The sequence below is a fragment of the Medicago sativa genome, chromosome 3 (assembly GCF_051527215.1).
Source record: "Medicago sativa cultivar Bolivia chromosome 3, Bolivia_mono, whole genome shotgun sequence".
In the NCBI taxonomy this organism is placed as follows: domain Eukaryota; kingdom Viridiplantae; phylum Streptophyta; class Magnoliopsida; order Fabales; family Fabaceae; genus Medicago; species Medicago sativa.
In genome coordinates this window covers 67,099,224-67,114,574 of record NC_140751.1, presented here as the reverse complement: position 1 = coordinate 67,114,574, position 15,351 = coordinate 67,099,224, and the positions used below count along the sequence as shown (strand labels likewise).

General features: G+C 32.9%; 1 protein-coding gene across 5 annotated transcripts in view; it reads right to left on the bottom strand.

Annotated features, from left to right (window-relative positions):
* LOC146939361 (uncharacterized) overlaps window positions 1–12,259 on the bottom strand; it is a 74,427-nt gene extending 62,168 nt beyond the window's left edge. Inside the window, exons 1-13 of one of the 5 annotated variants that reach the window (XR_015033011.1) lie at window positions 12,118–12,259; window positions 11,562–11,681; window positions 8,314–11,187; window positions 7,435–7,923; window positions 5,264–6,347; window positions 4,756–4,919; window positions 4,387–4,461; window positions 4,086–4,190; window positions 2,473–2,602; window positions 2,098–2,261; window positions 1,662–1,933; window positions 1,160–1,262; window positions 117–1,024 (exon numbers count right to left, since the gene is read on the bottom strand). Coding sequence is in view for 3 of the 5 variants with exons in the window: in XM_085757439.1 (XP_085613565.1) it covers window positions 381–1,024; window positions 1,160–1,262; window positions 1,829–1,933; window positions 2,098–2,261; window positions 2,473–2,602; window positions 4,086–4,190; window positions 4,387–4,461; window positions 4,756–4,919; window positions 5,264–6,347; window positions 7,435–7,923; window positions 8,314–11,187 (5,937 nt within the window). In the remaining 2 variants the exon portion in view is untranslated. Of the gene's footprint in view, window positions 1–116; window positions 1,025–1,159; window positions 1,263–1,661; window positions 1,934–2,097; window positions 2,262–2,472; window positions 2,603–4,085; window positions 4,191–4,386; window positions 4,462–4,755; window positions 4,920–5,263; window positions 6,348–7,434; window positions 7,924–8,313; window positions 11,188–11,561; window positions 11,682–12,117 lie in introns of those variants that run through there. The other 4 variants (XM_085757439.1, XM_085757445.1, XM_085757443.1 and 1 more) reach the window with 4 other exon arrangements.
* Window positions 12,260–15,351: the final 3,092 nt, after the last annotated feature.

Genomic DNA, 15,351 nt, shown 5'->3' with positions numbered 1-15,351 from the left:
TCAATTTTACAATCCCACCGTGTGTTGCACGGGTATATATCTTTCTACTTTAACAAAAAAATTGAGTGTAAAAGCATCATATGGTAAAAAAGACATGCAATTAATTTGGCACTCAATTCAACCATCTATTATCTGGAGCATTCCATAATATTATTAAAATCAAGATTCAAAATAAGATAAAATTTTGGGGACTAGAATTATCAATACACAATGGAATATTAATAGCATACAACTGCCTCATTAAAAACCTTACCTGTAAAACCTAATAGGATAAAACCAGGTGAAGGAAAAAAGAGCGCAACACTAAGCATACATAAACATAATGACATTAACAAAAACGATAATCATGACGACCTAGCCTATTTTTTGTTTGTTTCTTCCTAAAATGTAGGAAAGGAAGACTTTAAATTTGCAAAGCCTTCTGTTGCCAACTTCATCACACGTTCAGCTTCTATTACATCGACCTCTGTTGACACAAGTGTAGAAAGTAATTCTTTACTTTGCTGTGCCCATTCAGTGCATTCAGCCTTCAACTTCTCCTTCTGAACATCACATTTGTTCAGTACCGACTTCAAATCATCTATCTGTAAAGAGAGTTCATGTATCTGAGCATTGGCAGTTGAAGATTCATCGTCAATGTGGGCTTGTGTACTCTTTGCACTCAAAAGCTTTTTCATGAGATTGGTTTTCAAATCAAGAAGTTGGTTGTGCTTCTTGAGTACTTGTTGAGAAGTGGTGTATTTGATAATGTAGTCATCATTGAAGAAGTTCTGGACTTTCTCAACAAACTCCTTCACATTCGAAGGTAAGAGTCCTTGATGATGATTCAATCCATGAAAAAGAGACATCAATTTCAATCTGGACTCTTGGTTAGACACAAGATGGTCAAGGTCTGATGATGAGTCCATCAAAGTCTTCAATTCTTGAAGTAAAGTTCGAATGGAAAAACTTTGCACTCCAATAAGAAGCTTCTCAAATGCAAGAAGCGGGTCCTCCTCGATCAATTTGTTAATATCTTCACTTGCTACATGAAATCATTTAATCACTTATATTCAGCTCATTACTCTCATGGAATGGAAGTATTATAATTTAATTTAAGAAACTAAAAACAAGGTGGGAGGAGAAACCTTAAAATTTAAAGAATAAAAATAAAACTCACCAATAATTTCCGAAGAGTCTCCAATCTCAACATATTTGGTGGCTGGAGGATTTATATTGACAGTCGAAACAGAAGGTTTGCATATTTTCCCATCACCAACTTCCTAGCAATTGAAATTAATAAACAAATTATATCATTATCTCCAATATAAGGAAGGCAACTGTTGTGCTGCTATGTTATTTAACATAGGCTTTCAGAGTATTAGTGAGACTCATTAATGCTAAATAGTACTATGGATAACTATTTTCGTAATAGATTTGGTCTCCCTAACGTTAAATTTTGTTGATTTTTTTTTATTGATTTGGTGTTGCGTCCTTTCATTTTGGTTTCTTTATTTCTTATCAATAATATTTTTAGTGTCATCAAGCCATACTGATGTCTTTGCACTTTCAATTTTGGTGAATAAAAAGCCTAAAAAAAGAAAATTCAAATAAAATATATCAGGCCATAATATGTATTGTGATTATCCTCGTTACATGCTATAAGTTAGTGATAGTCTTACTGAATAAGTTGATGATGTAGTTGTTTTGTCATAAGTTGATGTAGTTCCTTATTCAAAACTTTTCTTCATACCATGCTAGATATTAAAAGGATGTTTAAGATTGTAGTATGATTCAATTCCTGCATTGAGTAAAACTCAAAAGAATACAAGCAAAATAGAGGAAATACCTTTTGTTTAGGAGCAACGTCTAATTGTATAGGTAGCTCATTCTTTGTTCCTGAAATGGTGGACAATGTTGTTGCTGCTGTGTTTTCTGACGTTGAACCTTCCAACTAATTGCATAGCATGAAAATGTAAATAAATTGTAGTATATTTGTAAGAAGCACTTGATGTAAAATTTATTTCTTAGAAAACTTTAAACAATTTTCCTTTTCCTCATGAAGTAGAACACTCCAAATTAACAAGTACATCTATTAATAAATAGAGTAGTATTGACCTTTGAAGAAGTCAACGCGTGCCTTGATGCTGCTTCAGCTACAACCCAAGCTGCAAATTCTTTAGTGGTTTGTGCAGTTGGATTTTCATTGCCATTATCATGACCTTTAGACTTTGCTTGAAATTGTTGATATACACTCTCCATATGTAAATACAAATCAAAATCTATAGCAAAATATTATATGGATTAGCATCATTATATGTAAATATCGAAACTGAGTTTTTATTGAAATAGTTGATAGTTGAAGAACTTAAATTTTCTACTATTTGAAAAGGATACCCTGAACATATAAGAAATACTGAACAAGTAAATTCAAAATCAAAAGGGTTATGAGGTAGCATATAAGAAAAGAAAATCGATCTAACAAGTCTTCACCTTGATTATCTCTAGTCTGAGTTGTTTCCTGAGAACCTTCAAGATCAGAAACTAATTGTATAGATGGCTCATTCCTTGTTTTGGACGTAGGGCCCCCTTGAATACTTTGATCCTCCGTTTCTTTCAAACACTACATCATGAAAAAAATGATAAGTTGCAACATATATCTAAAATTTGTTAAAAGTAGAATTTTAGTCCTCATATGTTTCTTATTTAGTTAATAGTTTTTATTAGTTTCTTACGCATCCTTCATAATGGAGCTCTCCATTTAGATGCTTAAGAAATTTCCGCATATACACATAATCCATTCATGATTTTTTAATGTTTGTACCTTAAAAACATTTAATTCATCCAACCAATGTAGCCAGGATCGAGTGCTGGCTCGTAGGATCTTACGATTCTACGTGCCATGGCACCTCAACCGTGCTTCGACGTCACTCCGATTCCTTTTTTCTCTGTTTTCCCCTGTTTCCTCTGTTTTTCACTGTTTTTCCCCGTGTCCTCTGTTTTTCCTCTATTTTCTCTGTTTTTTTTTTGTTTCTCTGTTTTTTCTTCTATATTCTGTTTATATCTCTCAACTCTATCAATAACCTACCGATCCTACTTACGAACTGTGTTACGTTCCTCGTTTTTACGTTCCTTCACCGGACGACTGATCCTACGTAGGATATTAATCCTGACTACATTGCATCCAACTCAACACTTTCAAAAAATTTACTAATTGAGGTCATTTATATCATTTCATTTCAACAATATTAATTTATTTTAATATAATTTACTGTGCTTGATCAGAATAAGGGTTAAATAGATTAATTTCCTCAGTGTGGACACTCTTCCTAACTTACACACATATAGGTGATGTAATCCCTTGATGTAAACATAACATTCTCATTATCAATATGTAAGGGTGTTGACCCTTAAAACTTAGTACAATTAAAGAAATACTTTGAAATAGCGAATGTGGGTTTCTTCTATTACTTCTCAATGGAATGATACAAATTCAGTAAGTAAAATTTAGACAAAATGGAAATTTGGATTGATGATCCATTTCTGGAAATTTGAATTGATGATCAATTCATGCATTATTTTCTCTAATTAATTTGTTGACTCCATTTTGATGACTCCTAATGGTATCATAACACTAATTTGTTGTCCCAAAACTTTGATTCTTTTAGGAAAGCAAGACATAATGAACGATGATTTTTCTTTTGTACACTTACAAAAAACCAAAAGCATGCATTGAATGAATTACGGATAAAATGGACTAAACCTATCTAACTTTGTACTTTCTTAATATCCGTGGCCAAAGAGAAAAGGACCAAAGATTAGGGACTAAACCTCCCTGAGAGAGTAGTGAATGGATTGCCTCTAGCAGTTTTCCCACATGTTTCTCAAGTGGACAAATCATCACCCTTAAATCCAAATTTTCCAAAATTTAAAAGCTGTAGATTCCAATTTTTTCTTCTTGATATATCGAAATTAATTTAAAGCCTGATTCTTACAAATCCAATTCCATGGCAATTGAATAATAACAAAAAGAAAAATATGACAGCAATACTTGTAAGCAGAAGACTATGTTAATTTGAAGGCTTTGTTATATAAAATAAACTCACCTGTGAAGATGTTTTATGCTTAGAAGTACATAATGGACCTGATGATGATGCTATTGTCTTAGGAGTAGCTATTGTAGTTCCTTCTTCAACACTTATTTCACTAACCTGCTAAAAATTAAAAAGATGTTTAATATTGTAGAATAATTCAATTCCTGCGTTGAGAAAGTGTCAAAAAGAATACAAGAAAAATGAGGGGAAATGCCTTTTTCTTAGGAAGCACTTGAAATAAAATATATTTCTTTTAGTATTTCATTTTTAGCTTTATATGCAGAATGCGGTGGTACGATATTACATGATTTACCTGAGAAGGTTTGACGGCAGTATCAGTTTCTCCAAGTGAACGTTGTTGGTCCATTGATTGTTCATTCATCAACTCCTGTAACAAGAACATAAGCATTAATGATCTTCAGCTATATATTAATTGCATCAATTAAATATCTAACTCAATTCAAACATGGCCTAGAAATCACTTTTAAGTTTGTTGGTATTTCTAAATCAGGAACATTTTCAATAAGTTCATTCTCCGTCTCTGGTGTTTCTTTCATTTTTATATGCACAAAAGAATAGCATGCTTGATTCAAATATATTGTCATTGTGATTGGATTCAGAAGTGGTAAGCACAGGATTTCTGGACTTCAATCCTAACCTCAAAATATTTATTAGTATTTACCTGTGGAGAAGTCAACTTGTGTTCCAATGCTGTTTGAACTTCAATCCCAATCGCAAAATCTTTCGTGGTTTGTGGACTAGGATTTTCATTACCACTATCGTGGCCTTTGGTCTCTCTTTGTAATTGTTGAAACAGAGTCTTCCAATAGTCAAACAATTCCGGATCTACAGCAAAGTATAATAGAGATTAACATCCTTATATAGTAACTCAAGCATAATAAAATAAAAACTTCCGCTTTCAATTGTATATCATCATTTTTAAGTTTAAACATGCACAATATTGTTTATCTATCTACATAATAATTAAATTTTACATAAAATTAAAGCTTCTATTCGATAGGTCACTACACAATCCCTTACGTTTTAGAAATACTTATGCATGCATACATGATATCGCTACTTTTGAAGATTCAATTGTTTTTATCCTTTAACAATACTAATGCATGATATGTAATTATTTACGGCCAACATGTAATAGTTTTTAAAAATATATTGGATAGAGTCTGTACAGTGGCCAAAATCTGAAGCAGAAATATCATTTTCGAAGTCTGGTGTTGATGCTGAAGCCAGAGATAGTTTTTGACAATTCTGTATGAAACGATATTTTACAGCTTGATATTGAATTCCCTGGGCATGACTGAGGCTTGGTAGATTTTCAAATACTACAAATTTTAGATTCGGAATCTCCACTTTCTGATCAACACCTTCATTTGCAAATATTTCATCCAGCTCATATGCTTCTCTTATTATTAGAGCTTTTAGCCCAGGAAGCTCTTTACATATGGAGATTGGAAAGACATATTTCAACTTGTTGCACTTTACTACAACAAGAGATAGTAGCTTTGGGAAGCATGTCTTTGTTGTAGACATAAAATTTGAGGATTTTTTATTCTCCAAATCATCATCAATAATATGCTTCAACTCTTTGCATTCTTCAATTCTCAGATAATATAGCTCAGGAAGGTCTTTACATATGGAAATTGGAAAGACATATTTCAACTTGTTGCACTTTACTACAGCAAGAGATAGTAGCTTTGGGAAGCATGTCTTTGTTGTAGACATAACATTTGAGGGTTTTTTATTCTCCAAATCATCTTCAATAATATGGCTCAACTCATTGCATTCTTCAATTCTCAGATAAGATAGCTCAGGAAGGTCTTTACATATGGAGATTGGAAAGACATATTTCAACTTGTTGCACTTTTCCACAACAAGTGCTTCTAGCTTTGGGAAGCATGTCTTTGTTGTATTCTCCAAATCATCTTCAATAATATGCTTCAACTCATTGCATTCTTCAACTCTCAGAACATACAACTCTGGCAGACACCTTATTATAGAAGTGGAGAAAACAATTTTCAATTTTTCACATCGCTTGATTTCTATTCTTTTAAGGTTTTGGAGGGAAAACGAATTGTTGGGACCCACAAAAAGGCATGTCATCATAGGCAGAAGATCCAAATCAATGTCTTTGAAAGCTAAGTTCATTTGCTGTTCATTTATTTGATTCAGACAAATGATACTTTCTACTTTGGAGTTATTCTTTACTGTGAGACTCTCCAAAGCGAGAAAATGATCCACATTCCCACCCAATTCCTGCAATAAATGAATGGGAAATAAACACAATGCATAAAATAAGAATAACAAAGTCCTGTAAGTAAAATAGAGATGATAAAAGGCTATGGATTAAATTATTACATTATAATGTAACCAAAAGAAAGTACTACATTATTTAATTTAATTAATATTGTTATTTAATTTTCAATACTCCAACCCTTTTGTTTTTCAATATGCTATCCTTCCTCCATTCGTTAAAAAAAAAAAAAAATCCTATCCTCTTCTTTCATATGTTCCTCCATTGAATCAACCCCCACATTCACATTTTCGTACAAGATGTAGACTAGGTTGAAGGGCTTCATAACAATTTGTATCATTGGTTACCCCCAAAAGAAAAAAATCTTGAATGATTAACATAGTTTTTATATGTTGCTAGCCCATTAATATATTATTTGACTACGTCAAACAATTTTGTTTGATTCAAAGAGAGATGATATTAAAAAAATATTGATAATCTATTTAGCTTAGTGTTAATTATGAATAAATTTGAATTTTTAAAACTTCATAGAGCTCAACTTTTATAGATAACTATTGTTAGCTTTTATTTTCTTCCTTGTCATTTCATTGAAGTATAGTAAGTTTAAAATTTACTATATAAACACATTAGTGGTTGTACATCATTCAATTCATGTAATATAATACTTAATTTAAGAGGTTCATATTAGAGACACCCTAAAAAATGTACTTGTTTAAAAAAATTAAACATGTTTTTAGCTAACATAAAATTATTGTTTTGTTTTTTGTCCCCATCATAAAAAAACCGCATTTTTCAATTCTTACAAAATTATCCTACAAACAGTTTGTGATGAAACCAAACATGTTTAATCATCTTTTGAATTTTAATTTTTTTAATCTTTTTTACAGGCATGATTTGAACATTATTCAATGTTGCTCCACAATTTTTGTTTAGCATAAGATGAATGAAATATAAACTTTTTAAAAACAAAAAGAGAGAAACTTATGTGGAGGAAATTTTTATAAAAAAATTATTTAAAAATATATGATGATATAAAATCATCAAGTTTAGATTCACAAACAACAAAGATATACAAAATAGATCGGATACCTTGATGATTTTACCGTCCCCGCAGTTATTGAGTTCAAGTTCTTTCAAAGGTGGAAATGTTGTGTGATATTGTTTGGGACTCATGCTGACTAAACTTGGCAGATTGAGAAGAACGAAGGTCTCCAATACTGGAAGATGAAGATGAATCTGAGTGTGGTTTTGATGATCATCAGTGTATTGTCCAATTATGTATTCCAGTTGCTCACAATCTTCAACTTCGACATTTCTTAAATTTGGGAAGACAGTGCCCCAGTTATTGCCAACAGTGTTGTCATGATCTCCCATGTCTATTATAATGTGCTTCAATACATCACACTTACTGATTGTCAAAGTCTCCAACAACATTCTTGGAGCAATGGATAGGATGAACACTGATTTCATCTTTGAAATATTCGACAGTGTAATCTCTTTAATATTGCACAAGATATATGATGGTATTGAAAGACATTGAGCACGTTCCCATATGTTAAGGCAATATGAATTTGATTTCTGCAATCATGTCATCCAATCCAAATAAAAATAGAAGTTAAACAATCTCTTATTTCTACCCAAATAAAAAATGTACATTAATAGTAATCTTCAAGCATAAGATGTCTAGTAAAATGAAGAATACGTCTATTTTTAAAAAAACTAAAGAACGGCTACATCAATAAAATCATGAGATTTGCTATATAATACTAACATGAGAGGGCTAAATTCTTCAATTTATTATAAAAACATCACAATAAAAGTTTGAATAGTAAAAAAAAATTTAGTTGTTTAGAACCACAAAAAACTCCTATGCACATATAATACTATATTATTAATAAATAAGAGAAAGTCACAATTTTCACTCACAAAAAATAACATCACAGAAGAAATAGAAGGTAAGAGGGTTACCATTAAATTGTCCTGCGGTTGATCCTTAGAAACCAATGGGGTTTTAGTCCTTGTGGTACTCCTCAATCTGTGCCCATATTTTTTACCACAACAATATATATTGCATTTCATTGGTTCTGATTGTTCTTGTGGCTCGGAAGCATCTCCAGAAATGGAAATGGACAAAGACATTGTACGATTACATTCTGGGAAAATGTCGATGAAATTCGGTATGCCACCAAGCTTCATTTTTTTGAGGGAACCAAATTTGACATCTTTGCCAAATATGTATTTCAGCTTATCACACCTTTTTATTGTGATGGATTCTAGTGCTGGAAGATCATGAGAAGATTGAAACGGAAGTATTATTTCAAGTTCTGGACATTTCTTAATAATAAGAACTTCCAGTTTCTGAAACATTGAGTCACAACTCCTGCCATCATCAATTATTTGAAATAAGCTTTTCAAATGTTTACAATCCTCGATGGAAAGCTTCTCTAAACTGTTTAGAGAGTCAAAGGAAAGAGGACCATTGCACAATTCTTCCAAATTTTCCATTCCTTCGAGCTTTAGTACAACCAACTTGGAGAAGACTTTTGATACTTGAGATTCAGTATGTTTAGTGTCAATGAGGCATTTTAGTTGTGAAATGCATCTCAAAGTAAGCTCGACTAGATCATTCATACCTTGATCCATGGGAACAATATCAGGTATGATGTTTTTCCATTCCCCCTCGATTCTTCTTAGTCTAAGAACCTCTGCTTCTTGCATACAATACTTGAGTGTTGTTTCAGATAGGAAAAACTTATCGTTGAATACAACAGACACACGCTTTGATGATGATTCGTCCACTGAACTCCAATATTCATCAATATTAAACCTTCGTAATTTAGGGAAAGTTATTTCTTTGCAAAAATTATTAAAGCTAGATATGAAATAAAACTCAAGTGATGAGCATCCTTCAATCACTTCAAAAGGATTATTCCTTGCAATTCCACAACATTCCAAGTTCAATAATTTCAGTTTCTCTAGTTTTGTGATTCCATGAGGCAATTCATCAATTTCACAATCATTCAAATCAAGTGTCTCAAGACTTTGCAGGTTTCCCAAAATAGAGATGTCACCCAAATTGACACGTGTAAAGAGAAGTGATCGAATATTCTTTAATGACTGAATTGAATGAGGTAATGATAGAGCTCGTTCAGGATAATGATCATAGATTAAATAAAAAACTCTAAGGTCCAGAATATTTTCAAAAAATGAGTTCAGGACTTGGATTTTCACATTCTGACAATCTTCATCCTTATGCACAATGACAATTAGAATCTCAAGCTTGGAACCATCAAGCTTAAAGGAAAACACATCCTTAAGCTTTCCTTCACATAGCGAATATTTAATATTTGCCTCCCTTTCAACCATTGCCTTTTGATTTTTATCATACAACTTCACCGTTTGAATCTTTTTGTTCGCTATCCATTGGGCTGCATCACGAACCAGGTCATGCATTTTCACTCTGTTTTGATCGGCCTCCAACAACAAACAAGAATCTAGGAGTTTATTTTTGGATATAACAACTTGAGTTCGAGCATCTTTGTAGCTGACAAAATCGTCCCCAAAAAGGCCTCCTCCGATGCCAAGTCTGGTTAACCTTTCGGTAGGTATTTTTTCATCTTCTTGAAATACAGAACACAAGAGGAACAGTTTCTTCGCCTTCTCATTCTTCATATAATCATAGCTAAACTTCAAGCATTTATAAATTTTACATAGATCATCATCAACATCAGGCATTGGCGTATGTTTCTTCAAGGATTTTAAGGCCCATTCCCACTCTTCCGGACGTTGTATGCCATTCAAACTACTGGCGATAGCAGCAATTGCAATTGGTAACCTTTTGCATTCATTTGCAATTTTACGGCCCTTGTCAAGCAAATTTTTAGTTGAAATTTCACTTAGACCAGAATGCCTTTTGAACATTATCCATGCGTCTTCTTCAGATAAGAGATCCAGTTGAATTGTCTTACTGCATCTTAATCTGTTGCACACCAAGTGATTGCGAGTGGTTACAAGAATACTACATCCTTTATGATTGTCACTATGTGGAATCCCTATTTCAACAAAATTGATATCTCCCCACACATCATCCAGTATTAGAAGAATCTTCTCACCATTGGTTAATCTGCTCCATAGTTTTTTGGGTCTGTCTGATTCGTTACAGTCATCAAATTTCAATCCCAAGGGTCCAGCAATATCATCCTGAATCTTTTTGATATCAGGAGAAAATGACACTGTCGTGTCAATGATTTTAGTAAATTGTTTGGACTGCTTAAGTTCCTTACCAACTTCTTTGGCCAATGTAGTTTTTCCTGTGCCCCCCATCCCTTTCAATCCGATTACATAATTGTTGTCATCTTTCAATGCATCCAAAAGCTCTTTGTATTTGGATTCTCTACTTTTAAAAGGAATATAGTGTTGGGATGAATAACGTTCAACATCTGGAAGACGAGCTGGGAGTCCAATTGAAAGTTGCTTTCCAGTTTCAATTAATCTTTTCATTTGCTCCTTCTTATTTGTCAGTTCCTTTCCTCTTTTATATCGCCATATGATATGGGGACAAAATCTAAAAAGACATCTTTGTTTTGTTTTCGTGTCTTCTTGAATGAGATTATCAGCTTCTTCTTCCCAAGAAAGAGCATTAACTTGAACATCTTCTCCTCTACTGGTTGCCACATCAACACGTTGCTTGACAGTTGACCTTTCTTTTTCCAACCTAGCCTTTTCTTCTTCAAAATCCTTAGCAATGCACGTGAAGCAACATATATAACTTGATTCTGCTATCGCCCCATTTATTAATTTCTCCACATACGGCTTCCCCAAATCAGTCAGGAAACTCGCCATCTAAATAAATTTCAATAGATCAAAGTTAGGCATCTATGAATAGTATTGTGTATTTTGAAAATAACATGGTTGATGTCGAATCTCGTTCTCTGAGCATATCATTCACGCTCTTTTTCTGTAATAAGATTTTCCTCATTCTGATTCTGTTTATTAGAAAAATTGAACTTGACGACCCACTTTTCAAACAAGAATTCCATCCAATATTTACGTTCAAGATCCTTTTAGGAAATTTCTAATTACCAAATTTGTCTTCGAAAATAATATGCAAGTTAATCATATAGAAAATTGTAGCACAAACCGAAAATGGAAATCATATACAAATAGAAAATCTGAGAAAGTAACAAAAGAAAAATAACCATGAGATTGTTTTCTACCTGAATGGTGTTACTGGTTTAAGCACATCCTTTTGAACAATCTATTCCTTTCTCGGCAGCAGGCAGCAGCTAGAATCTAGAGATAGAGAATTAGGAGTAATATTCACTGCAATTCATGTTCTGCAGCAAACAAAAACTTGAGATGCAATTACATTTATAGATTCAATCTATGCATTTGCCACCCTTTAAACTGTTTTTGTATATAGTATCCTGCAACTAATAAGGTAATCTTTTTCAGATAGGACCTCGTAGAGTTGCAACTTAATAAGTAATCCTTTCATATCATTTATTTTCAGATAGGACCACATGGTTAAATTGACTACTTATAACATTTTTTGAGGATTATTTGGAAAAAGGCTTCAAGTTTAAGCTTTACTTTGACAAGCAAAATTAATATGGCTACTGGCTAGAGCAAAAAAAAATCATAGAAAAACATCAAACTCAAGTTGATTTATCAACCCTCAATATCAAATTTTCAAACTTTGGTACCATTAAACAATGAACTAAATATCCACTGATTATGATTAAAATAAAACAATATATGATTGTTATTTACCTTATTGACAGCACTTTCAGTGGATAATCAAGTTTGATGAACAGTCTTCCTGATCTTTCTCCAGTTTACAGTAGCTAGCATCACAAGAATAAGGTAGTGCTGACTGCATTTCAAGTTCTCATTAGTTTGAAGTAAAGTTTATGGGTCCAAAAGATAAAGAACGGACAGTATTTAATTATTAGTAATCCCTCCGTCTCTTAATAGATGACCTATTTGATAATATACATTATTGATTTGACAAAGATAAATAATATCATGTAAGATGTTGTTGAATTCGTCTCAATGAATATTTTTAAAATATTAAATTTTCATAATTTTTTTTAGTAGAGAATTGAAGATATCAAAGATAAAACATATGCATTGATACGTGTGTCGGAGTCAATTAGATCATCTATGAAGGGACGGAGGAAGTACTATAAAGTAAAGTTTCCATTATCGAGAATCTTTTCTCTCAAATTTTTTTTTTATCGTGAATCTTAGTTTACAGCTAAGAAAAAGAACGGACAGTATTTAATTATTAGTATAAAGTAAAGTTTCCATTATCGATAATCTCTTCTCTCAAATTTTTTTTTTTCTTTCGAGAATCTAAATTGTGGTCGGGCAAGAAAATATTTGGTTGGTGGCACATGCATTTATAGAATTATTAACAGATTACAAAATGATGCAATAATTGAAAAATGAAATATTGAGCTAACTCATTCAAACAAGTTTTTACTCCATCAGTTGCACATTAAGACCATCCACAATAGAGCATCCAATTTAAGTGTTTAAATGAGTTATTTTTGTCCACATCACTCATTTTACAATAGTACTTAATAATCATCAATTTTCTTTAACCCAACATCACAAAAGAAATTATTAAATAGGTCCCACAAATAATTCTATATCATTACATTTCAACAAAATTTTATTTATTTTATTATGATTTATTAAATGGGATCCACAAAAAGTGAAGAGAGGGTGCTTCCATAACCACTCTTCTCCATAGGCACTCAAATATTATACTTCACAATGGAGGTGTCTATTTAGTATAGTGCTAAATAGGTGAAGTACCCACCATTGTAGATGGCCTAACATTAACTCTCATATTTGAGTTTTGGAAGTTTTACCCCACACCCCTACATTTATACCTTTACCCATACATTTGTTTTATAATTCCAATTTTGTCCTCATATACAAACTAAAAACCACCCCATCTGTTTTGACGTTTCTCTGAATTTTTGTTAAGCTTTCCGGAACAAGAAAAGGCGTGATAAAATTGTACAGCTTGTAACACCCCGTTTAATTTCATTTAAAAACAGAGTATTTAATTCATAACGGAATGCCACACACTGCTTTAACATCTCAAAACAGATAGTAATAATTATCCTTCAAATTCAACATCATGAAAAATCTTAAACTGTTGCAGCGGAAAATAGTTCAACATTTAAAAGTCTTGGCACGCAGGCCTTATTGAAAAATCCCATAAATTAGTTCATAAAAGAGACACGTAAGGAACAGAAGTAAAAGAAAGCCCCCATCCCGTTACGTATCAGAGCACCTTGACACCAACTGAGAGTCCACTCATGAACGCCTCTAATCTTTATTACCTGCACATTACCCACGGTCGAGGCAACATATACGCAGAAGGGGTGAGATTTCATAATCAATACATTAAGCATATAATCCAATAAAATGCATTTAACAACTTAAACATTAATAACATATCAACAATTAACAATTAGCATATTTTTCATTTCATAACAAATACAATCATCGAATATCATTACTAATTTTCATCACAAATCATAATCAACTTAACACTCAACATGACGACACAACTCATCTTTGACCATGCAACTCTATCAACTCAACAACAACTTGACAACACAACTCATCTTAGACCATGCAACTCTATCAACTCAACAACAACTTGACAACTTAAACATCATGAAACTTCTTGATATGCAAATGCATGTGGTACCAATCAACAACAAAATGAGCATAATAGGCTCCTCAACGTGTGAGCACAAAGGCTGCCGGGCCTAAAGCCCCTAACTTTAATGAGCACAAAGGCTGCCGGGCCTAAAGCCCCCAACTTTAATGAGCACAAAGGCTGCCGGGCCTAAAACCACCAACTTTAATGAGCACAAAGGCTGCCGGGCCTAAAGCCCCCAACTTTAATGAGTATGCAATGAACATCAACTTCCAACAACTTAGACAACAACATAAACAACTCATACGACTCATAATCATGGACAACTTCTTAAACTCTTGCAACATAGACCGACTCATGCAATTTCAAGACTTTATAGGTCAGCATCAATGAACAACAACAGATTTGCGACATATAACAGTGTTGGAATATCTCAACATCATTTAAGGAATGGTTTACATCAACATAAATATCATAAAACATCATAACATTATTCATGCAACATTACTAATCATTTCAGTCATATAAACAGACTTCTGTAACATCTGGAAACATCCTAAACCTCCCTCATTCTTACTTCTAAGGTCAGCTCAAGACTATACGTGCGAAAGGATCGCATCGGGACAATTTTGGGCAACTGACAGCCTAACTCGCAGTGGCGAGTGATTCTACTCGCAGTGGCGAGCTCAAAGGTCTGGCTCGCAGTTGCGAGCGATGTTACTCGCAGTTGCGAGTGTCTTGGGGTAGCTCGCAGTTGCAAGTGTTCTTGCTCGCAGGTGCGAGCGATGAATGTCAGTACGGCCAGAAACCTAAAAATTCCAACTTTTCACTTAATCTCCTAATTCTAACCTCAATTCAACATCTAATTATCATCTTATGGTATATCTAAGTTCTGTACACTAATTTAGCATCAACCTAACATCTTTTCATGATTCAATCATCAAATTCGGTTTTAAACCTAATTCCCAATTCTCACCAAAACTTAATCTAATCATGCTAAATTCATCCTATAGAATCATACTCTTAATAATATTGAAAAATAGTCTCACCCTTACCTGGTAATAGCAGAAATCGATAGCCTCCTTTTGTTCTTCTCTCTTTCTGACTTTTCTCCCTTTTTCTCCAAAAACGTACGTATTCTGTTTTCTAACTTTTGTTGTCTATTTATCTCTCCTAATTACTCTTCTCACTACTAATTGCTCATCTCACAACACAGCCCAATTTTTAATATTTTATTTTATTTCTCATATCTTATTTTATTTAATAATAAAATAAGTCACACCAACATAACAACTTCACAACATCAATATACTTCACGT